The 26,590-nt window shown below is 37.9% G+C and overlaps 1 protein-coding gene across 1 annotated transcript; it reads right to left on the minus strand.

The window, feature by feature from the left end:
- Nucleotides 1-359: 359 nt before the first annotated feature.
- crb2a (crumbs cell polarity complex component 2a) lies at nucleotides 360-24,577 on the minus strand. The gene is made up of 13 exons (XM_051876975.1): nucleotides 24,222-24,577; nucleotides 9,216-9,875; nucleotides 8,471-8,666; nucleotides 8,099-8,238; nucleotides 7,846-8,016; nucleotides 7,500-7,613; nucleotides 6,457-7,425; nucleotides 5,568-6,148; nucleotides 5,248-5,413; nucleotides 4,192-5,062; nucleotides 3,521-3,637; nucleotides 3,283-3,409; nucleotides 360-3,161 (listed from the first exon to the last, which is right to left on the minus strand). Exons 1-13 carry the CDS (start codon nucleotides 24,289-24,291, stop codon nucleotides 2,940-2,942), a joined length of 4,404 nt encoding a protein of 1,467 aa, XP_051732935.1. The 5' UTR covers nucleotides 24,292-24,577; the 3' UTR covers nucleotides 360-2,939.
- Nucleotides 24,578-26,590: the final 2,013 nt, after the last annotated feature.

Below are 26,590 nucleotides of genomic sequence, written 5' to 3' on the forward strand. Positions count from 1 at the left end.
GACTTCAATTGGCCCCAAACGGTTGAAGGTCAAAATTACAGTTTCAGTACAGCTTCAAAGGGCTTTAAACGATACCAGACGAGGAATAAGGGTCTTATTTAACGAAACGATCGGTCATTTTCTAAAAAGAAATAAAAATTATATACGTTTTAACCATAGATGCTCGTCTCAAACTAGCTCTCTTCTTCTTCTCTATTAGAATTCCGGCAGTGTAGACACTGCTAAGTGTATTACTGCCCTCCACAGGACTAATCCTTTAATTAAGTGCTGCTAATTATAAGTAAAAGTGATGAGAAAAAACAAAAAAAACAAAATCAAGCACAAATAATCATGCATCCAACCTTTACTCCATTTACACATTTAAACACAAACACCTTTATTAAACAATTTTTGCACATTTACACATTCAAAAATATATTCCTAAAATGATGTTGCAGTTCACACTGTACGGTTTAGTTTTAGTAATTCCTAAGCACGCATTTGAAGGAAGCCAGACTGATATGCAACAGACCAGAAAACAAAAATTATAGCCACAATTTACACACTTGCATTCAGCATTTAGGCATCAGCAAGGAGCTGTTCTTATGTTTATCTCATCTCTCTTGTTTTATCATCATAAACAGGCAGAATTTTATTTCACCACTCATGGCGTTTGCATGTGTATGCAGAGGTAAGCGTGTATAAACATTGGTGTTGGTGTTTGTTTATATCTTTAGTCTCACACACTGGTATGTGTATAAACACGTTGCTAAAAAAAAATGCAGTGATTGTCAAATAGTAAAATGTTCACAGTTTTTCAAATAACGGTCTCAATCAGATTACGCTGCGTTCACATTTTTGTTGGAATTACCATAATTACAAGATGACAACTGCTCAGAGATTCTAGTCAAAGCTATTTGTCTTGTCACTCCATCCATGACAGCTAGCTTCATGTGTAGCATTGTTGTCATCGATAGCAAAAAATGTAATCAGTATATTCATTTATTTCTCTTTGCGGTCTCAAATAGTGATTAGTGCAGGTTATTGGTTTAAATGAAATGGCATATCAAACATAAACCTAGTGATGTTGCTAACTAACTAGCATTAACTGTCTTTTTGGTTCTTATATGACATGAGTTCAACAACGACGTGAACAGTTTTTAGTAACTGTAAATGCATAATTAGAGTAATTCTGACACAATGTGAATGCAACAATGCTGTAGGCAAAACCATAAAAGTTACGCACCAAAAGGGAAAAAACGGAAAGAAAATGCATTACTTTAAAGGGACAGTTCACCCAAAAGATTTACTCACCCTCAAGCCATCCTAGGGGTATATGACTATCTTCTTTCAGACGAACACAATCGGAGATATATGCCATGACGTTCTACACTACACCATGACGTATAACGCGTAGTACGTCATGTTATTGTGTACTACATTGCGGAAGTTAATGCGTTTTGGACGTACGTCGAATGCGTATGGCTGTCGCACCGGAAGCTCGTTATTTTACTTTATAACGTTTTAAATAAGGATACTTGTCTTGCACAAACGCATCGATTCACTTCAGAAGGCTTTTATTAACCCCCTGGAGTCGTATGGATTATTTTTTATGGATGGATGCATTTTTTTTTGTCTTCAGAATTTGGGTTACCATTCACAACCATTATAAACCTTTGATGGCTTGAGGGTGAGTAAATCATGGGATAATTTGGGTGAACTATCCCTTTAAGGCCATTTTTTACACCTGGAATTAAGAAGCATTTTTATCAATCCAATCACACGAGGGTGGCGCTAAATACTGATGTGAACGGGGGCTAAAATGTTTTGAGCTTGTCTACTTTCGACCACTTCCAGAGGTAGTTGAAAACGCATTCAGCCGGATTGCTTTCGTAGTGTAAACGGTCATGTTGTCGAATGAGTACGAACAACCACAAAAGACAAAAGGAAACTTTGTCAGCTGAAGAAACCCAAGTTTGGTGTGTAGACGAAAAAACATACCAAGGACAATGTTCTCACCACGTTCAGCGTGGTCTTGGGGCTGTCAGAGCAGAAATGAAAACTGCTGCTCTCCGTATGTTGTTCTGCCATCTCCTTTTGTGTTCATATGTAAATTGCGCAAACTTATTTTGTCCATTAGATCGAAAGATCTGAAAAAGCCCATACATTTACCCACCCATAGACCCTCCCCTCAAGGAAATCAGGACAGAAGTGGTCGAAAGTAGACAAAAGAGATGGATTAAAAGGTGTAAACGGGAATTCATCTCCCTTGTGATCAGATCGACCAAAACACATCTTAATACCAGGTGGGGGGGGTGTTCCACACCCCTTTAAACGCTAATTTATGGCTAATTATTCACATTGGCATGAATATGAAGCCACATTCCTTTGTGTCAATTATCATATCCAGTGTTGCCTACAGCAGAAATAGTAGCTAGTTAACACAACAGTCTTGCTACAGGTAGCATACCTTGTACATTCAAATGCTGTGGAAAAAAATATATACATACCTGTACACATTTTCAAAATGTTGCTGGATCCATCATTAGCACTATTTTTAGCGCTTATCTTTGAAAGGGATTTGTTTAAGATTTTAAATGCTGTGGGGAGAATGTAAACTCATATTTTCACCTCTTTACTGTATAACACTGTTATCAGTCATTTAGGCATATAATGCCATGAGGTAAAGAATCACAAAGTCCAAGTTCATCTAGACTTGAGAGAGTTGCTGGTTAAATTCCAGAGTTGTTGAAAAATCTGTAAATATTTAATGCTTTCATGTTTCCCATTTTCATTTTTCCTCTTTCATTCATATTACAGTACATTTTTAGGTTGCTTGTTTGATGTAGCACTTGCGTTTTAGTCCATAATACCACATAGTCTTGGAAAGGTCCACTGTAGTTCCATATAGTCACTCATTTTAGAGCTCCCTTGTCTACATCTATTTTTGAGTTCATATCTCAAATCAGACGCTCTTCTGGTGGTACTTTCAGCATGCTGTCCATCTCCAGGCGTGCACCTGCAACTTCCTGATGGCTTGGGGAATAAGTTCCTTCTGATTGTCGCTTCCTGCGTGCTGTCATTAACATGAAAATGAGACCAATAGCCACTAAGAGGATACAGCCACATGCCAAAGGAACCGCAATCGCCAGCCATGGTATATGATCTTGCTGAGCCTGCTTCTGCAGAGAGAGATTCAAATTGTTATTGCTGGAAGGCATAAATATAGCAAATAACAGTAATTAACTAATTTGCATTTGCTCCTAAATTGCATGCTAATTATTATACTCCGTGTTGGCTTACATTTGTTTCACAAAACTGGCCACTGAATCCTACTGGACACAAACATTGAAACCGGTTCAGCCGATCCAGACACGATCCACCGTTTAGACATGGGCTAGATGCACACTCATCCATTTCTCTTTCACATCTGTGGAAAAAAAAAGAGAGAAAAAAAAAAAAACGAACACTTAGTCTTCTATACCAGTATTTGTATATTCAATTTATTTCTATAGGATAAGGATGTAAGTTTTAATTCCACCTGTCTCCTGTGAATCCTGGTAGGCAGGTGCAGTTTGCCCCCCACTGAGTGTCATGACAAATGCCATCGTTTTCACATTCAAAATCCAGTTCACATTTAAGAGGAGGGTAGTTATACCTGATGAGCAAGAACACAAACAAACAAATGCTCAAACTCCCAACGCTTGGAACAGTCCCAGACAGATAAGGATGCATTCTCACTGGTTCATTTAAACTCAGGTAACAAGAAATAACTGTGATGTGAAATAAAGAGGGACATTTGGGAAAAAGTGATAGTGAACTTTGTTTTTCCACTGGCATTCATTAGTATTTACAATTGCAAGCAGGTTTGCATTTTGGTTGTCTCTGTGAAGGCCACATTATAACCCTGTTCTCTGTTCAATTGAGTGGAAGGGCGTATGTTAGGGTTCCTCAAATCCAGCCCTGGAGGGCCACTGTCCTGCAGAGTTTAGCTCAAACCACGTTCGAACTGACTTACCTGCAATTTTCTAGTAACTCTGAAGACCTTGACTAGCTTGTTCAGGTGTGTTTGATTAGGGTTGGAACTAAACTCTGCAGGGCAGTGGCCCTCCAGGATCCGATTTGAGGAACCCTGGTGTATGTACTGTAAATGGAGTCAAAGTTACCGCTGAGCCAAGTCTAGGCATTGATGTGTGATCAATAGGAACTCACTGACAACGTAGTCCGCTGTACTTGGGTGGACAGATACAGGTGTAGTCATTAACTCCATCCACACAGGTTCCCCCGTTCTTACACTTCGATCCTTTGCAGTCGTCTATGTTTTCCGAACATGTAGGTCCAGCATATCCTGGATGACACAAGCAGTCAAACCCATTAAACTTGTCCTTGCATTTGCCATGGAGACAGGGTCCTGAGACACACTCGTCTGTTTCTTTCTCACAGGTGATCCCTTCCCAGCCGGCTGAGCACTGGCAGCTAAAGGTATTGAAGAGATCCACACATGTACCACCATGCCTGCAAGGATGAGAGTGGCACACTGGAGCCCCAAAGCAGCCTATGCGCACACGCTCATCTTGTCTCCGCCAAAACCTAGATGTTTGGGGTGATTTGGCATTGTCTACAAATGGAAGATACACCTCACCTACTCTGACAGCACCTAGACATCCTGTGTACGTCTCTGCCAGTGCAACCTCACTTGACAAGTCTTTAAGAAAACTTAAACTACCAGCAAGCACTGGGGCACTGCTACCATCGATGATGCCATCTACCAAAATCAACCACTGTGATGCATCATGTTCTGGGTTGGCCATGCCAACAAGCAGGCGATGCCAGCTTCCATCTGCAATGTGTCTCTTTCCAGAGAATGTCACTGGTTCCACACTGTTCTCTGTATGAAGCTCCACATAAATGGCTGAATCCAACAGACCAACCAGTAGAAGTTCCGCCCCTCTCCATGCACGAAGTAACACACCATTTTCCTGCCTTGTACGGAGCTCCATGGTAACGTTGGTAACTGGGTCAACTAGCGATCCTTTAGCACTGTAGTGTAAGGGTGTGTTGTCAAAGGTTGCATTAGCAATGCCTGGTAAGACAAAAAAAAGTTTTATTGCAATTTATATTTACTATATTTTTTGAGCATACATTTATATTTACTACTCGATTATAATCATCTATACATTATTATTTATGAAATATATTGCCAACAGGATGTTCAGGAAGCAACCTAGAATCTGGCAAATATCAGCTAAGTGTTTAAATTAAGCATACACTCGAAACCATCCAACAGATCCACGCAGCGTCCACCATTTACGCACGGGTCGCTGACACACCAAACTCTGGTTTCACATGTCTTTCCAGTGAAATCCCGTGGACAAGAACAAGTAAAGTCATTCCATGTGACTGTACACTCTCCACCATTCAAGCAAGGCTCCACCTGCAAACCAACCACACAACATCAGCACTTTCCAACTGTAATCATCAATGTACTAATGAAATTATCTATAATTATATTATTCATTAGATCTCTTAGATAATAATAATTATCTAACAGATCTAATGAAATAAAAGCTCCATGTAAGTCTACGTACCTTGCATGTGTCATCACTCATGCAGCCAGGTAGCACATTTTCTGCATCACTGGAAATATTTATAGTCTCACTGTGGGTACTATTCCAGGCTTCCACATCCAGATGCACATTGTCTAGTCTCAGGTCCTGCAGGCAGCCCTTCAAGTGCCCACCCCAATCTGTTGCACCCTCTTCACCAGGAACTCCACCAACATACACCAGGTCTCCCTCCAGAACTTCCAAGTCAGGCAGTGAGCCAAGTCCATAGCGCAATCCTCCATGGCTAAAGAACACCTGACCCTCCTGTATGTCCACCTGAAGCAGTGCCTTATCTCCATTACAGACAAACATTGGTGATGATAAGATGGGTGACTCTACTACAGAGGTCACCTGTACTCGTCCCATTTTCAGGTACATGGTAAAATAAGGATAATCTCCCCCTGTCGCCTGAAGTCCTGCCCTACGCAGCTGAAATAATAATCCATTTGATTTAAGCGATCGTAGGAAGAATGAGACACTAAAGTTCCTGCCAATATCAGACAGCAGTTCAAATGCAAGAAAGCTTGTAGAATCCTCATGACCAAATGTCCAAGAGGAGAAATCTAAGAAAGAAAGAGAAATAAAGACAAAAGTTTTATTATTATATAAGTTTGGATTCCTCTACACCAGAACTATTCAACTCCAGTCCTGGAGGGCCACTGTCCTGCAGAGTTTCAGTCAAACCCTAATCAAACATACTTGCCTGTAATTTCCAAGTAATCATCTTGATTAGCTTGATCAGGTGTGTTTGAATAGGGTTAGAGCTAAACCTGGCAGAACAGTTGCCCCTCAGCACCAGAGCTGAATACCCCAGCTCTACACATTACTACAAAACCAGTGTTTTAGTGTATGAGCATATGTGTATGCACACCTTGGCTGCAGTCATGTCCATAGTGTGGTCTGTAACAGTCACAGCGGTAGCTCGTCCAGAGGTCGACACAGTGCCCTTTTTGAGAGCAAGGATGTGGGTCCACCTGGCACCATTCTGGCTTTATACAGCCTAACTCTACACTTGCCTCCTCGTCTCCCAGATCATGCGGCAGGACAGGATGACCATCAATCTGTAGGTCCTCCATACAGCCCAAAAAGCCATGACCACTCAATGTAAGCTCGATGTACTCCTCTGGTACTCCACCAACATATACCTTTGTGAGGCTATTGTGGTTTAAGAAAGTTTCATGATATTCTGGTTGCTTGTCTTCAACTCTGCATGCTTGATTGTCACAGCCTGGACCTCTGACCTGAAGCATAAGTTTGATATCCTGTTCATCAATGCTCACCATTGCTTCATGCCAATCTCCGTCACTTACAAGCACTGGTAAATGTGCCTCCAGTGACCCTGCCCCCTTTGATATTGCCTTAGCAAGCAGCCCACCCCCAATAATCTCCAAGGATAGGAAGAGCTCAGCATTGCCACGAAAGAACAGCAGCATATCAGGCAGAGTGGTGCGGAAGCGCAGACGGACCCCCAGAGGGTGCTCATGTTCTGTGTCTCTCCTTCTGCGCTCGAGTGGTGGAACCTCAATCAGAAAGAACCTCGGTGAGGAGAAGGAGAATGTGGTTGGTGTAGAACATATGTCATCATAGAAACCAGGAGGACAAAGGCAAGTATGTCCATGTGTCTCTCCATCCAACCAAGGTAAGCAGGTGGCGCCATTTTGGCAGGCATGCTCAATGCAACCAAGCAGCTGCACAGTGCATTGGGGACCCCCCCATGGCAGATGACCATCCTCAGCTTCTGCACATTGGCACTTGTATTCAGCCACTCCATCTTCACATACTCCTCCATTCAGGCAGGGGGAACTCTCACACTCATCTATATTAACCTCACACTCCACACCTGAGAAAGACAGACCAAAATTAACGATACGGACAAAGACACACTCAAACACTTTCCTATATTCAAACACTAACCTGCAAACCCCTCTGGGCATAGACACATGTATCCGTTTACCAAATCCTTACAGCTTCCTCCATTGTGACAGGGCTCAGATACACACTCGTTTATGTTCACTGAACAGTTCTCTCCTGGGGAAAACAAATAGACAAACAAACAAAACCAATAAACAGCATGACAAAACTCTTTCCAAGTAAAACAATGTGTCAATACTTAAGTAACCTTGATCACCCATTCAATCACATACTGGGTCACAAAATATTTAGGCTCAACTCTGGAACAAGTTCTTAAAATGAAAGTGGTTGCATTGTCTGCGTATTGCTTCACTGTACTGTTTTACATTTGTTTTTATGTTGCTGGTACCTGTGTATCCTGGTTGGCACTGACAGACATAACCCGCGGCTGTGGCGTAGGTGAACTCCCAGTCTGTTTCCCAGAGTTCTGGATTTGATTTCTCAAAACATTCACCATCGTTCTTACAGGGAGTATCAGCACATTCATCTATATCCACCTCACAGTTATCTCCTTCAAAACCTATACACACATTAACATTGTTTCAATTTGTTGCAGAATTAGATAAAAGACTTGAGTGCAATTTTGGACAAAGGAGAGCTACCTGGCCAACAGGTACAGTTGTAGTGGTTAATGCCTTCTAGACAAGTAGCTCCATGTTGGCAAGGATGTGATGCACACTCTGGAATATCCTCCTCACAGTGGTCCCCAATAAAACCAGTGCCCTCACATTCACACTCATAACTGCATACAAACACACACCAAATCAGACTATTTTAACTATCAGCATAAAATCTACTTTGCATTACAGCTTTTTCTGGCCAATAACCAAACACTTAGACAGGAAGAGACTGTCTAACTAACATGTAACATTTGTTTTACTCACAGTAAGTAAAAAAAAAAACAATGGGCAATGCATGGACATGCCATCTGCATGACTCTGTTAGGCATTCCCACAATTCCAGAGTTCCGTTACCTATCAATGAGGTCTTGGCAGATTCCTCCATTTTGACATGGATCACTTTCACATTCATCGATATTGATTTCACAGTCTGAACCTTCAAAGCCCTGCACACAGTCACAGGTGTACAGCCCCACTAGGTCATGACAGGTGGCTCCGTTTTGACAGGGATTTGAATCGCATTCATCAATCTCCATCTCACAGTTTACTCCTACAGAGATTCAGAACACAACACATGACTTAAAACAGGGATAGGCAACGTTGGTCCTAGAGAGCCACTGTCCTGCAGAGTTTAGCTCCAATCCTAATCAAACACACTTGAACAAGCTAATCAATGTCTTCAGGATTACTAGAGCTACAGGCAGGTGAGGTTTGCTAAAACTCTGCTAAACTCTGCAGGACAGCGGTTTTCCAGGACCAAAGTTGCCTACACCTGACTTAAAAAAATCACATGCCCAATAAAGAGTAGTTTATGACTTGGCAACTACCAGTTTTAACTGCTGTCAACATCCATGTAGACCAGGAGTGCCCAATCCTGCTTCTGGAGGGCCATAGTCCTGCAGAGTTTAGTTCCAACCCTAATAAAGCACACCTGAATCAGCCAATCAAGATCTTTAGGATTACCAAAAACTTCCAGGCAGGTGTGTTTGAGCTAATCTTTGCAGGACCTTGGCCTTTCAGAATTAGGATTGGGCACCCTTGCTTTAGCAGACTGTTAGTGAGGAAACTATTGATAGGTTCACACCCCCCCACAGATTACCTGTATATCCCAGCAGGCATTCACACAGGTAACGGTCTTTCCCATTAATACATGTTCCATTGTTCCAACAAGGTCTTGATGCACACTCATTTATGTCAATCTCACAGTCGTGTCCTTGGTATCCAGGTACGCAGAAGCAGTGATACTTGTTGGCCCCATCCAGACAGATTGCACCGTTCTGACAGGGATGTGAATCACACTCATCCAGGTCCTCTTCGCAGGTCTCACCACGAAAACCGTCTGAACAAGTGCATTCAAATCCATCCACTATACGTCTACAGGTGCCATTGTTGAGGCAGGGTACATCAACACAATCAGTTATGCGATGACTGCAGTCCTCTCCTCCGAAACCAGGTGGGCACAGGCATTTGTAGCCATTCAGCTCGTCCACACACTCAGAGAGGGCACCAACACATGGCCCGCTTTCACACTCGTTGATGTCCTCTGGACAGATGTAGTGCTCCGTGCCGGGTTCACTCACACACCCTTCACATTCAGCAAACACACAAGCGTTGTACAGCTCCTGACAGTCCCTCCCCATGTACCGTACTCCTTCCCGTGAACACAAACACACGTAATCGTCCATTGTATCCACGCATGTTGCTCCATTCTGACATGGTGAAGATGCACACATATCAGATGACCCGGAACAGAATATACCTGGAGAAAGAGAGACAGGATTTAATATGGTACATCTTAGTGATACAGACTGCCAACGGGAAACCCAATGTAAATTCCAAATAAAGGTTAATTTTTTTTATGTTAAAAGTTATGTCAAAGTGTTTTACCATTGATCATATTTGGGGTTAGGGGCTTTTTCAGATCCCTAATCCTAAAGGCCCAGGTATACTTCACTTTCCGCGCCCAGATGCGTCTCACACGCAGTCGCGTCCGCGCATCTTTCAAAGTATACTAAACAACGGATGCGCGCGGATGACCAGGTTCGACACATGCGTAGCATCGTTTTTTCTATACTTTTACCAGACATCGTGTCATCAATGGGACATTCGCTGAGCAGGACTGGAGAAGAAAAATAGTGCATCCACCATTGCAACATAGTTCAGATACACCAAGAGAACAGGAATCAAAAACGATGGCGAAGGCATGTTTTTGAGTTTACTCGTCTTGTTTTTGAATCGCTCTTTACACATTCTTCTTCAACGACTGCACATTGTGCTCAGTACTGTGCGTATTGCCACCTAGTGGACTGGTGCACGCGCACTGTCTGCATGGTCTCGAAATTTGGGCTGCACGCGGACGGGGTGGGCAGCCGGCCGTGAGCCCTCTGTATGATGAAAATTACGTCATGCGGACGGTGCACGAACGCAGACGGCTGAAGCATACCCGGGACTTAAGTATTAAGTGTCCTACACCATTTTTCCAATAGACATGAAAGAAGAGACATGAGAAAAGAGATGTCCAGCTACTTTTTAAGCAATAGTTGTCTATTTGTCTTGTCAATAAACCATAATGTCATTACCATAATGTCATAGAAACTTGGAGGTGGGTTCATTTGATTAGGCCGATAAGCAACCACTTAGCAAACTGCAAACAACAACAACAACGACCACATAAAATCATTCTAATATAGTGATAGCTAGTTTTGCATGTGCAAGCAATACTTATTTTCTTCAGAAAAAAATTTAATGATTCTGTTGTAATATATTACTATGAAACAGACTTATGCCAAAATGGAAAAAAGACTTATACCCTCTGAGACAAAGGTAAGACTGACATCAGTTAATAACAGGCCATTGATCCCAAACCTTAATCCTGGATAAGACAGATTGAGCCTGAGGAATAAAAAGAGAGAATCTATTCAAAGTCAGCATTACAAATACCAAGCCCATCTGTGAGGTTGATCATTTGTGAGGTTCAGAATTTTGTACATTACTTAGTCATAACCTTAGTCATAACAAGTCTTTAAAAATGTACTTTATGCCCTGAACTAAGAGATCAAATTTGATAGATCCCCTTTAATTTGTGACCTTGTATGTTTGTGTGTATTGTAAATTGCATATTTTGTTTGTGCATATGAGTGTGTTTTTTTAGATCAGAATGTGGTGCGGAGCATTCATGGGGATTTTCTCGTGCAAATCGACCAATCGCATGAGAGCTCTTTGAGTCATTCCAAATTCCTGTTATCTGCATGACCTCGACCCTCAACCCCCACTGCGCGTCCAACTCAGATCCATTAGTGTGGCCCACCCATCCTTAACCCTTGTGGGGCCCCTCGTCCCCCTAAACACTCCCCCACCTTCTCTCAACCACTTTGCTGCCCTGGCCCCCTCAATGTCGCTTTGATCAGACCTTCATCCCAAATATTCATTCAGGCGGAAGATATTAATGAATGGGCAAAAGGAATGAGGTGTTGTGCGTCTGAGTCTGTGTGCACATGTTGAGCATTGTCTGTGTGAAGCAAGGCAGTGTAGCAGGAATGGAGCAGCGTTTTGTTAAAATAAGGTGAAGCGTTAAAGGGGTCTATATAGTACAGAAGTGTGTATGTAAGTGTCAATTTTTGTTTGTAGAAACCAAATGTCCAGGTTAAAACATAACTCAAACTTTTTTTGTTATAGGAAGGTCACATTAAAACTGAAAACAATTTTTAGGTATTGATTATAATATTTTAGCCTTGTCTCAGACTTTGCCAAAAGCCAAAATATCAAAATAATATTAATATTACAGTGTGTTCTTGGTGGTTGCTTACTGGTCAAAGAAACTTAAAAAAAAAAGCCATTTGTGATTTATTTGAGGTGGAGGAAATTGCTGGTGTATTGAGTAGCTGGCTTAACTGATTGTTTCATTTTCCTAAGTCTTATTTACTGAATTTTCCAGTATATGGAAATATATATTTGATTTGTGGCCAGACAGACCTCTCTCGCTCTCTCTCTCTCTAGCAAAAATGCTTCTATTTTTATATTTTTCCTAATGTAAATGTAATGTTTTACATGGTAAATTACATAGCAAATTGTATATCACCATAACAATTTCAGTGTAAGATAGAATTGACTATTTATTTCTTTTACATCATAATGTTTCTTTCCAGATTTAAATTAGATTTCGAATCCTGGATTTTCAGTTTCAGACTTTTGGACCCACTGTACAGCATTAGAGCTGCAATGTATTTACCCAGACACTTTAACCAACATGGAAGTGTTACTTTTAGAACAGAAACATCTTATCTGTCTCAGAACACAGACTGTTCTTACATAACACAACTATGAGCTTACACACTGATCTTTAGAATGAACATGTGGCTTACACAATGATCTTAAAGCAAACAAAACAAACAAGTGGACGTTTTTTAGAGTAATCTTAGAGTGCGCAGACGAAATGCAATAAATCTGTTACCTTGCTTTAGGAGGCAGATGCTGCTGTTTGGGAACACAGTCGTGTAATACAGTTCTGGGAAGAATTTATACCAAACCACTTTGACAGACTTTGCTCAGGCATTTCAGAACAACCAAAACAGCATTTCAAATATTGTGCAAAAAGATGGGGCCGCTGGTTAGTCTAGTTGTCGTCCCATTGTGCAAAATCACGGGAATTTTTTTGATGCACACTGAGGTAAAAGGTAGAGTGGGAGAAAATGCCCCCCTTAATTTTTTTCTATGAAACAAAAGTTAAATGTGTCCAGAATAGTTATCATAGTTTTAATGACAATTACATAAATTATAAACCAAGTATGAAAAATGTCCAGAGTTTTCATGTTATTAGATTTTTAGCAAAAAATAAAATTTGTATCAAGGGGGCGTTTTACCCCACAGGTGGGGTAAAATGCCCCCACTCTGTCAAAACAATTTTCTTTATACATTTACAGCAAAATCAGAGTACAAGCACTAATATTACCACCACAACTAAAATAAACTAAATCAGTAATGAAGTCTGAATTATAACCAATAATTATGAATTACAAAATTATAATAGACTATTTGAAAAATATTGTTAGCTGATGTTTGAAAAAAAAAATTGTCATTCTAAAAATATATATTTTCCTTAAATTAAATGTACTTCATAACAACAGGCCTTACTATTCTCATGTTAACATCAAGCTTTAAAACACTTATTTTCTTACTGCTGAAAATCAATTACCGTGAAATCCGTTTTCTCTCAAGTACGTCGCCAGTGAAAGCTTCACAAGTAAATACTTCTACATCACTCTTGTCAATGTAGTCCATAACAACAACAAAAACGTATCTTGACTCAATCTAATGGTTATTTTGGGAAAAACAGTAGGGGGCGTTTTATACCAAAGGGGTGTTTTCCCCCACTCTACCCAATGTGTTTCCATCATAGTTCATGCACATGTTTTCTTATCGGATAAAAAATCATCTGACTCAAACAAGCGCATAATTTTTTTTATGTGCATTTTGGAATTTATGCGCATCTTGTCGTTTCCATCCAGCAGTTTTTGATGCGATATTCCAAAATGTGCATAAAAATAGGTGGTTGGAAACATAGCTATAAACCGGGTTTCCATTAAAGATCTGCGCAAAACTTTTGCGTTATTTTCTAAATGTCGATAAAAAAGTATTGCAATGGCATTTCCATTAACTGATGTTATGCAACCAAAGCTTTTTCCTCTCGCAACAACTCATTCCAAAAATCATGGCAACGGTTAGTAGGTTTAAGTATATCGCAGCCACTGCACTAGCCATTATTTTTAATTAAAGGAGACGTAGGAGTGTTATCCAAGAATTAATGGCAAGCAAAGCCCCTTATACTTGGGAGAGGCCAAGTATGAGGTTCTTCCGGGTGTTTCTCCCTTATATCTGCTTCGAGGTCTTGATAAATTGTGGCATTTCTTTGTTGTTTAGAATCCAGTATTCTCGTAATTCTTTTGTCTTTTATGAGTTTAATAATGAACTCTGTCTCCTCTTTTGTCCAAACATACCACGCCATCTTTAAAGAACGATTGACTTGTACGCACAACAGGTGACCTGTAAATGCGGAGAAATTTCTTTTGCAGTTTTGTGAAATATTCCTTTTTTCGAATTGCCTTTATGCGAGCATAACATTTTTTTTTGTGATATATGGGAGTTTTTGAGAAATTGACGTGTTTACCAATAGTTACCCTGTTCATGCAAAACAACTGACTTTGTTATGTTTAAATAACCTAGCAAACTGTATATCAACATAATTTCAGTGTAAGATAGAACTGATTATTCATTTCTTTTACATCATAACGTTTCTTTCCAGATTTAAATTAGATTTCGAATTCTGGATTTTCAGTTTCAGACTTTTGGACCCACTGTACAGCATTAGAGCTGCAATGTATTTACCCAGACACTTTAACCAACATGGAAGTGTTACTTTTAGAACAGAAACATCTTATCTGTCTCAGAACACAGACTGTTCTTACATAACACAACTATGAGCTTACACACTGATCTTAGAGTGAACACACTCACACTGATCTTAGAATGAACATGTGGCTTACACAATGATCTTAAAGCAAACAAAACAAACAAGTGGACGTTTTTTAGAGTAATCTTAGAGTGCGCAGACGAAATGCAATAAATCTGTTACCTTGCTTTAGGAGGCAGATGCTGCTGTTTGGGAACACAGTCGTGTAATACAGTTCTGGGAAGAATTTATACCAAACCACTTTGACAGACTTTGCTCAGGCATTTCAGAACAACCAAAACAGCATTTCAAATATTGTGCAAAAAGATGGGGCCGCTGGTTAGTCTAGTTGTGTCGTCCCATCGTGCAAAATCACGGGAATTTTTTTGATGCGCACTGAGGTAAAAGGTAGAGTGGGAGAAAATGCCCCCCTTAATTTTTTTCTATGAAACAAAAGTTAAATGTGTCCAGAATAGTTATCATAGTTTTAATGACAATTACATAAATTATAAACCAAGTATGAAAAATGTCCAGAGTTTTCATGTTATTAGATTTTTAGCAAAAAATAAATTTGTATCAAGGGGGGCGTTTTACCCCACAGGTGGGGTAAAATGCCCCCACTCTGTCAAAACAATTTTCTTTATACATTTACAGCAAAAATCAGAGTACAAGCACTACTATTATCATCACAACTAAAATAAACTAAATCAGTAATGAAGTCTGAACCATAACCAATAATTATGAATTACAAAATTATAATAGACTATTTGAAAAGTATTGTTAGCTGATGATGTTTGAAAATAAAAAAAAATTCATTCTAAAAATATAAATATATATTTTCCTTAAATTAAATGTACTTCATAACTACAGGCCTTACTATTCTCATGTTATATATAACTGTGTTTTGCAAACATCAAGCTTTAAAACACTTATTTTCTTACTGCTGAAAATCAATTACCATGAAATCCGTTTTCTCTCAAGTACGTCGCCAGTGAAAGCTTCACAAGTTCTACATCACTCTTGTCAATGTAGTCCATAACAACAACAAAAACGTATCTTGACTCAATCTAGTGGTTATTTTGGGAAAAACAGTAGGGGGGCGTTTCATCCCAAAGGGGTGTTTTCCTCCACTCTACCCAATGTGTTTCCATCATAGTTTATGTGCATGTTTTCTTATCAGATAAAAAAATTATCTGACTCAAACAAGCGCATACTTTTTTTATGTGCATTTTTGGAATTTATGCGCATCTTGTCGTTTCCATCCAGCAGTTTATGATGCGATATTCCAAAATGCGCATAAAAATAGGTGGTTGGAAACATAGCTATAAGCCGGGTTTCCATTGAAGATTTGCGCAAAACTTTTGCGTTATTTTCTAAATGTCGATAAAAAACTATTGCGAAATGATGGCATTTCCTTTAACTGATGTTATGCAACCAAAACTTTTTCCTCTCGCAACAACTCATTCCAAAAATCATGGCAACGGTTAGTAGGTTTAAGTATATCGCAGCCACTGCACTAGCCATTATTTTTAATTAAAGGAGACGTAGGAGTGTTATCCAAGAATTAATGGCAAGCAAAGCCCCTTATACTTGGGAGAGGCCAAGCATGAGGTTTTTCCGGGTGTTTCTCCCTAATATCTGCTGCAAGGTCTTAATAAATTGTGGCATTTCTTTGTTGTTTAGAATCCAGTATTCCCGTAATTTTTTTGTCTTTTATGAGTTTAATAATGAACTCTGTCTCCTCTTCTGTCCAAACATACCACGCCATCTTTAAAGAATGATTGACTTTTACACACGTCTGGTGACCTGTAAATGCGGAGAAAAAAAAATGCAGTTTTGTGAAATATTCCTTTTTCGAACTGCCTTTATGCGAGCATAAAAACTTTTTTTGTGATATATGGGAGTTTTTGAGAAATTGACGTTCACCTATAGCTACCCTGTTCATGCAAAACAACTGACTTTATGTTTAAATAACCTTTACCAAAACCCAAAAATCATTTTTAAGAATACTTAAATTTTAGTATGTGTATGTAGACTGTGTATCCACCTTATTTTATTATTTTTAGGTAAGAGCGGGCACGGCCATTTGTAAATTGAACGTCTCTGACTTCCGGAGTCATTCTCTTCCAGTTATTTTTAGCTATACAAAACTCCTTACTTCCACATTGAAACATAAGGTGGATAGGTTGCAGATACGTCTGACACCCACACAAGCATTCATTCCCCACCCCCGGCCAAGGAAAACAAGCTCCACTCAGACTGACCCAGCAAGCGTCCACTGAGTGGGTCTCAGTTTCCATAGTTACTGCTAAGCTAATCTGGCCCTGAGACGAAGAGATTTTGACCTCTGTGACCCCAGATCCACCTCCTCTCTTCTCTCCTTTCCTTTTATTTTCCGTCTTTCTCACCACCTTAGATCTCTTTAACGCTCATGTCATTTCCTGTCAGGATAGTGTGATAAGTAAAGAAGATTTCCCAGCTCAAGCTGCCATCGACATGAAGGGTCACTGAGGCAGATGGTGCATAATGATGCCAGTCACAAGCGTCCAGTCCATTGACGGCAGACATACATGAAGTGCCTCTTCTAGTTTTCTTTTTTTACTTTATCTCCCTCAAACTCTCTCCTTCCTGTTACTGAAGGACACCAATTATCTGCTTTCTGCTCTGGCCTCTGCTAACCTGTGTGTCGTACCGCATGTTTACAGAAAATTAAAGTGGATTACACTGTCTGTACCTCATTTAGCTTATGTACTCTCACACAAACACGTGTGCTTAAACACTCTCACTGACTGAACCTTTAATTCAGAATATTTGTATTGTCTGCTCACATGTTGGACCTTGGATTTCATTAACATTTCAGATTAAATAGTTTACTCTCTGTCATGTGCAGTGAAAAGACTCAATTTAAAGTTTATTTGACGCTGCGTACCAACAGAGAGAAAAGAGCGAGTAGGCCAAAGTATTCACATTCTTAGCTGACCGTAATCCTCTCAGAGTGGTGTGTGTAAAACAGGACAGCTTTAGGTTAGTCTACACTACTAAGCTAGACAGCTTTTGTAACCGTAAGATACAATTCTCTGCCAACTTATGCCACCAAGAGATTCCAGAGGGTGACTTTTTTTATTAGCATAAGCCTGTCAGATACAGATACTGCTAGTCTGCTAGTTATTTTAGACACCTTTTTGTTCAAAAGCAAGTGGTTGCCCATATTTTAATGGCTGACAATGATAAGTTGTGCTGCCTAATATTTTAGTGTAAACCTTATGGATTTTGTGGATACATTTTTTTTTCTTCAGGATTCTTTGATGAATAGAAAGTTCAAAAGAACATATTTCATTTGAAGCAGAAATCTTTTGTAACATTTTGATTGTCTATACTGTCACTTTGGATAATTTGAATGTGTCATTGCTGAATCTCACTATTAATCTCTTTTAAAAAATAAATAAATAAAAAATCTTACTGACCCCAAAGTTTTGAACAGAAGTGTATATAAAATAAAATAATTATATTTCAAATAAGTGCTGCTCTTTTGAAAGTTCTACTCAAAAAGAATCCTTCCACAACTTTCCACAACTATTTTCAACATCGACAATAATAAATGTTTCTTGAGTTGCAAATCAACATGATTTCTGAAGGATCATGTGACACTGAAAACTGGAGTAATGATGCTGAAAATTCAGCTTTGATCACAGGATTAAATTATATTTTACATTATATTCACATAGAAAATTATTTTTATTATAATAATATTTCACAATAGTTTTTACTGTATTTTTGATTAAATATATGCAGCCCCCAACTTAAGTTAAAATATATGCAGCCCCAAACGAAGTAAATATGTACTTCTTTACCCACTGCAACTATATCAGACTGCTAGCAATAGGAGCTTGTCGCCTTTTCATCTGGTCATGTTCCATTCATATGCATATTTGTATTCTCTTAAAAGTGATCTCGTAGGAATGTGGAAAGCACCCAGATGTGACGTGTTTAAGTTCGAGGTGGAGACAGGCTGTAGTGTTTCTGATTATACAGACTTTAACACTGAGGTTTCACAGAGATCTGACCGTCTCTGGCATCCTACGGCTGACGGAGACATTCTCCTGACATCTGTCTTGGGCGCTACGTCTTACTTGTGTCGGTGTTTAAGGTTATCTGTGCGAGACCGCTGGAAGAATGTTAGCCATGCAGGTTCTAAGAGTTAAACTGCAAACACTGATACTGACTGTCAATCAAGGAGAACTCCTCCCCTTTTGTTTACATCACTGTCAATCATCCCTGTTTGTGTCTTACTTCCTGCTGTGAGTGGGCGTGATAGGTTAGTTTTACAATTTTAGGGGTTACAGATTGTTTTAGAGGGGTCAGGTGGGGAAACTGGATCTGTATGTGTGTCTTCATGATTTTTGAGTAAAAAGATGCAAAACTGACACTAGTGTTTTTTTATAATAATTAAGAAACCATTATAGTTTTTATAAATATATTGAATTAGTTTTTATTTTTAAATTTCCAGTTAATTGAAAGTAACTGAAATGAGTTAATTTATTTTTAAGTATTTTTGTTGTTTTTGTCCTTTTTATATATATATTTAAAAAATGTCTATATAGTTTCTTATTCATTTTTGTTTTAGTTATTTTAGTACATCAAGTGCATATGTGTGTGTGTGTGTGTGTATATATATATATATATATATATATATATATTTATTATTATTATTTCAAGCAACAGTTTTTTTTTTTTTTATGTTTTTAGTTTTAGTTTCAGTTAACTACAATAACCCTGTAACCAGTGTTGGGTAAGTTACTTCAAAAATTACTAATTACATCATCAATGTTGTATTTAAAATACTTTTCTAATTACTCTGTCTGAAAAGTAATTTAATTACTCAATAAGTAACTTACTAATTACTTCTTAAAATCCCTACAAACCTTGACCGGATAGACAATAGAAAGGAAACTCTTTTAATAATTTGAATATGAGTCAAACATGGAATAGTTTAGCGTTTTACCATACCAAAAATCTAGTAGTCGGTACCGATACCACCAAAAGTGCACAATACTCGATACCAAAGTCGATACCACGGTAAAAATATTTAAAGATACAAAAAAAACAAACAAAAAACAAAACAAAAAAAACATGCTATATATTTTTTTCAGGTAACGTTAGTCTAGTAGTAGTAAATAAAAATACCACAGAAACTGAATAATCAAATATAAAATAACTCTGCATAGTCATAACTGTATAAATTAAATAGATTAATCCTTATTAAAGTTTTTCTTTTGTTGTTTGATTATCATTTATAATACAGACAGCCAAAAGTAGGCAGTAACATGTTTTAAAGGCTGCTGTCAAGACCTAATGGACGGAGACAATATGCTGTTACACATGCTGTTCACATTCACATAACCAACGCAAATATACGCCAAGACGGGCATTTTGATATAACTGTGTGTATTTGAACGTTTATGTGTAATAAACCGGGAAAATTTGACACTCGCGAGAGGCGGCTATGTGTGTGCGCTTTGGTGGAGAGCGCGAAGACTGAAAACCGTCTCTCAGGAACGCGCGTTTTTTCTCTCTAGGACATAGCTTACATTTACCGTAATGTTCTCGCCTACCTGTGTCAAAAAAGTGAAGTAACTGGAATATTTCCATTCTGCAAAACAGCCACACACTTCTGCCGACATCTTCAGACAGCGACTACGCAGCCAACTGGTGCGAAGTTGCGAACTCACGCGCAACTGCACTACAGCTAACGATTTTAAAGAGGCAGCGTTCACTTTTACCTTTAGACGACAAATTTAGATTTTAAATTCAATATTGATTTATACAGAACTGTTGAACTAATTTACAGTATGTAATGCAAGTAAATTATAAGTAACTGTAATTAAATTACCTAAAAATGAACAGTAATCCCTTACCAGTGAATAAGTAATTGAATTATAGTGACGCGTTACTTAGTAACGCGTTACACCCAACACTGCCTGTAACACACTGTATGAACCTTAAGAGCTTGACTGTCAATGGCTGTGAAATTTGTCAGGGTTAGTGGCCCAGTCAGATGGGGAGATCATATGTGATAACACTCCCTTAATATGCATCTGTTCAGAGATATGAGTGAGAATGGATGGGTTACAGAAAGAATGACAGTAAGAGGGCAGTTGGGAAGTGTGTGTGATGTGTGACAGGACTTTGTGATAACCTGTGGTCTGTTTATTTTCACAGGCACAGGAGAGGTGTGTGCAAGTGTTTGTTTGTATGTATGCATGAATAATTCTCTCCTGTGAACCTAAAAGTAAGAGTTAAATAAGAGTATTAATAGTTGTTCTTAGCATCAATATGAACTCAGACTTAGCAAATCTCTGTCATTAGCTCTAGACTCAGATGCTAATTAGCTTTATTCCCCCCCTGCACCTAAACCTAGACACAAAGTTTTAACCTTAAAGACTTTATAGGTGATGCTTTCGAGTGTTACGCCACACGAGCATCAACACGAGGCTTTTAGCATTAGTTCTGAAAGGGCATTCGCTTTATTCCTCCACATACATCTAAATACAAAACATAATATCAGAATTTGAAAGAGTTTTATCAACCGAATTTGAGGCATAAAATCTATTAGTGCTTAAATCTAAGTAAACCTGGTTAGCGTCTAGAGAGTTTTTATGCGGAAATGTGAAGCTTGTATTTTTGTTGGAGCACATATGTGAATTATTTTGTAAAAACCTGTTTATTGAGCTTTTCCAGATACATTTTTGTCTAAACTGTCCACATATATAGTGCTGTCAAATCGATTAATTGTGATTAATCGCACACACACATATATGGGTCAATGACGTGACAGGGTGTCCAAAGGCCTTAATAATAATGAAAACAAAGATATGACATCCAAAGTATGTAAGGTAGTACAACTAGATCTCTTTTATTGAATCCAAAAGGTTTTAATTATATTTTTCAACATATAAATGTATTTTAATGATTTTGAAGTGTCAAAAGGTTATTCGGTTAAACCGTCCAAAGGCCGATACAGACATTTCATTTGTGATTAAAATATCTTAAAATGTAATAAATGTATATATTTTTTATTCTGGTTTTATATCATCATATATATCAACATAGTGCAAAATGGTATTAAAATTATGAGTAGAAGTCATTGCTTTGTTATGAGAAAGAATGTCTGGAAAAATGAATTTCATTGATATCATTCGGAGTAACCAATATAAAATGAACATTTTGGATCAAGTCATGCGATCAATATCATGTGACAGGATGTGACATCATTCAAACACCTGCAAAGGACCACATGGTCGTGAAGCAAAGTAACTAACTCTCTTTTAACTATTTGAAAAATTCATGTATTTACTTGCTCATACGCATGTCCCGAAACATCAGGTCATTCGGTACAACCGCTATAAAACATGGAAAATGTTGTAATATTTTGAAAACTTGTACTAAATATAAAATGTTTGATTGTCCTTTTGCTAGCTAGCTAGCTAGATATCAGCCTGTTAGCATTGTTTGAAAATATCGTCATTCGGTAAAACCAAAATATTGGTTAAACCAAATGACTTTTGTGCGATTAATCACAATTAATCGATTTGACAGCACTATATATGTGGACAATTTAAACAAAAATATATATAATACTATTCATTTAACCCTCTAAATATACAATAGGTTATATTTTTGAGCATTAATACACACAAAAGCATTATTTATCAATGTTAGCATCAACACAAACTCCTCTAGCTACTAAAAAGTTTCTATTATTATTTACTTATTACAATATAAATTACTCTATTACCCAAAACATTTATTGAACCCTCTATATAGGTGATATTTTGAAAACTGACCCACAGAAAGACGCTAGCATCAACGCAAACTCCCCTAGCTAGTATAGGCTCACATTGATTAGCAGAATCTTGACTGTGAGAGTGCAATGGACCTTGTCGTGTGAATTTATTCTTCCCTCTCTGTGTTCTTGTTAGGATTAGGGTTGGGGGCAGGGTCCATTGTAGACATTTTCATTGAAAAAGTCATGTGAATTCCAGGATCCCCCTCGTTTCCCTAAGCGCTTGATGTCACATTTGCATGCGTGATTTGACATGAACTATCAGCTCAGTCAGGGCATCAGACCAGTTTCATCCACTGTCTCTTGCTGAATTTCCCCATTGACTCCCATTAGTCTATGCAAATACACCACAGTTGCAGTGCTGTAATTGCATACAACACTTGACACCTAAACGGCAGGATCTGTGAGTCAGAACAGTGAGTTTCAGCTAAGCAAAGTGTATATAATCTAAGTGCCAACCTTCCATTTCCATTTTATACAACACTTAGAACCAAAACTAACACTGACCAGAGCAATACGTTTTTACAGGTTTTGTTATTAATGTAAAATTGCAATAAACTTCATTTAATATAATCTTTGTTCCAGTGAAACATACTAATATTACTCTGGTTAATGTCAAACTCAAGTTAAAGTGCATATTAAGTAGTAGTGCATGTAAGTGTTTACACAAAATTACATGAATTAATTAGTTTTATATATATCTTCAAGCAACCAACCATGAATACTTTAGACTCAAAACTTTAGTTTTGTTATTGTCCACTGAAATATTCCCTTGATATGTTCATCATAGAGTTAAATACTCAGAGACAGCTTGACCGTGCAGTCAGATGAAAGAGCGTTAAGCCTACAGGACGCAAAAGCAAACAGAGCTCGTTAAAAGTGCTTAACGCAGATTCCACCCGCACACAACGTCCAAATGACTCAGCCCTGGCGTCATGGCAACAGGAAACAATGGAACCCACCCCCCAAGTTTCTCTGCTTCAGACAGAGGCCTGAGAGTGGGGCAAAATCAGACTGGATGGATGGAAGGAGGGAAAATAGATGGGTAACCTCCCCCATACTCCCGTCGGTACCATGCACCAGTCATATCCACTCCAGACAGGAGGAGGGACGCAAGTAACACTCCAGTGCACATCTTTGGGAGTCCCAGATAACAGAAAATGACCGCAACACTAATGCGAAAAAGAGTGCCAGGAATTTTGTGTCAGTATAAAACAGAAGAAAAATAGGTATTATAGAAGATATGATATTTTGTAAATGACAAAATTAACACTCAGGGCTTAACATGCACTTTTACATTTAAAAACGTATTTATATATTTTCAGTGCAAAAGTCAACACCACACTCAGAAAAAGGTACCTTTTTACCTAAAGAGTGCTTATTAGTACCTCAAATGTACATATTGGTACCAAAAGTGTACATATAAGTAACTAAATGGTACATATTAGAAACTTTTTAAAGGGTACTATCCCAGTAACAGCTTTTGCACCATTTTTTTCTGGTTGCCAAGGCGTTGCTATGTGGTTTCTAGGGTGTTCTGAGTGGTTGCTAGGTGGCTGTTTACAGGTACAAGTCAAAAGAGACCACCCTCACACTCTTGTCTCTAGATGTGGCATCATTACAAAACAATTATAACTAATATTTTTGTTTTTTATAGTGTGGAAAAAAGTACACGCATTTGATTTCATCTGCCTTTTTAAACAGTAAAGTTTGCAAAATAAATAAATAAATAAAATTAATAAAAAAAGGGAGGTATTTCTCTAGGTATTGAGAGAGAGAGAGAGAGAGAGAGAGAGAGAGAGAGAGAGAGAACTCACCCCATTTGAACATCATCATGGTCAGTAAAAATGTCCCGGGGCATTTCAAATGCACTTTCCTGATCTCCATGGTGACGTGAGACAATCCAAACACACCAAGCTTAATGTCTCTTTGAGTCCTTCATAGTTCAGCCACCTTCAAATTAAACCTTCTTGGGGAGCATCAAACGTCTGAGTTCCTGCATGATCCTGAAGTTTAAAGTCTACTCTGTTGAAATTCTCTTTGGTCTCTTAATTCCTATAAGCATCAGGCTGTTTAGTTCATGTAAAGTTCCTCTGTCCAGCATCAGAACGCTCAGGCTGAGAGCAGTGGCTCATTGTACATCTAGTAATGAGACTAACTCTCTCACCCAATCCTGCTGTGGCTTACTACACTAATCACCCTGAGAGGGGAGGGGCTGGAAAACCAGAAGTGGACTTCAGCACCAGGACTGGTATTTGTGTGTGTGATGGATTTACTTAGCTATACTTTGGGAACAGAATGGAAACTAATTCAGACAAACCAACACATAGGGACATCCAGAGATGTCCTCAATGATAAAAATGATTCATAAAGTTAAAAATGTTTTAATAACAATGATAACAGCTTAATAAAATGACAAAATGATGTCTACAAAAGGTTTCTGTGTGGGGTAGGTGTAGGGTTAGCATATAGACAATATAATTTACTTAAAAACTAAAAATCAATTAAGAATTTTTGTGTGTGTGTGATGAAAAAAGTAAATTTGTAAAAGTAAATTTGCTGTTATTTATGTATGTCTTTTATTAGTTAAAACCTATTTCACATTTATTCATTATCATTAATAAAACCGACTTTTTCTACACTTTTGCAGGTGGACAGTAGACAAAGTCTCAGGTAAGTGTTATTTTAGTACTATATATTATTATAGTATTAATATTTTGAATTGGTGTTTATAAAACATTTTCACTTTTCACTTTGATTTTAGTTTGTTTTAGTAATTTTGTTATGTGCTTTTTGTCATTTTTGGAAACACTTTACAATAAGATTCCATTTGTTAACACTAATTAACTATATTACTTAATATGAACGTTTCAGCATTTACTAATACATTATTAAAATCAAAAGTTGAATCTGTTAATATTATTTAATGGTCCTGAGCTGACATAAACTAACAATGAACAGTTGTTTTTTAGCCAAATTAACATTAACAAAGATGAATAAATACTGTAACATGTATTGCTCATTGTTACACTGTAAAAAATATTTTCATGATTTGTTATCACAACACTTTTTCTTTTGTCAAATCAACTTAGATAATTAATGTGGTTCAGATAACATAGTATTTTAAGTTTCTGTTGATTAAATCAATCGCCTTCAATTGTATTAACTCAAATTTTTAATGTCAATGAACCAGGTAACTTACTTTTTTAAGTTAAACCAACAATTCTTTTTTACAGTGTAGATAATGTTAGTTGACACATTAAAAGGGACCTTATTATAAAGTATTACCTCATATATACAGTATATATTCTTCAAATTTAACTTATTTCAGTTAGTTGACAAGGTTTTGTTTGTTTTTAACCTTTTATCTAACAGCTGTATTTTATTTTATTTCAGCTTTATTTCAATTACTGAACACAATACTAAATATTCTGAATAATTACTGATATTTAGTAATAATTAACAATAATAACATACTACACTAACCACAATAATAAAAGTTGGAAATCTGGATTTTGTTTTGTTAGAAAACACAGAGCCCAGCTGGATATTTTCTTTCACAAACCAAGACAATCAAAAAACTTTCCTAAGTGATTCCCTGCTGATTTTTTCCAACAGTGTATAATGAGCTGGTGAGATCTCGTATCCTGCTGATTTCAGCTATCACATTTGCATTAGTCATTCAAGGCTGCATTTCTGTATACTTACTAAACCCACAACTACCTGTTTTTATGAATTATGCAACTTGTTGACCCAACAATAACCTCTGAATCATGTTATATTCTAAAAACATATTCAAGAACTTCTCCTTATTGGCTGTTTGAAGAGTTTGACTTAAACCCAATTAATGACAAACAACACACACACACACACACACACACACACACACACACACACACACACACACACACACACACACACACAAAGCAGATTAACATGGTGTTGTCTGGGTTCATTTTCTTGTGGACTGCCAGTCACTGTGATGTAAGATGTTATTGGTGTGTGCTGTGAGAATTTTTTAAAAATGTTTTGAAACAAACTCCACTAAGCTTCTCGCGTTAAGTATTAGTTTTTTTGAAAATTCAATGCAGCCATAAAAAAACAACATATTAAATATGTAAACATATTTAAAACATATACCCCGAAACAGTGATCAGGACCCTGATGCGAAGTGAAATGGTCTTGT

The sequence above is a fragment of the Ctenopharyngodon idella genome, chromosome 21, assembly GCF_019924925.1.
Source record: "Ctenopharyngodon idella isolate HZGC_01 chromosome 21, HZGC01, whole genome shotgun sequence".
In the NCBI taxonomy this organism is placed as follows: domain Eukaryota; kingdom Metazoa; phylum Chordata; class Actinopteri; order Cypriniformes; family Xenocyprididae; genus Ctenopharyngodon; species Ctenopharyngodon idella.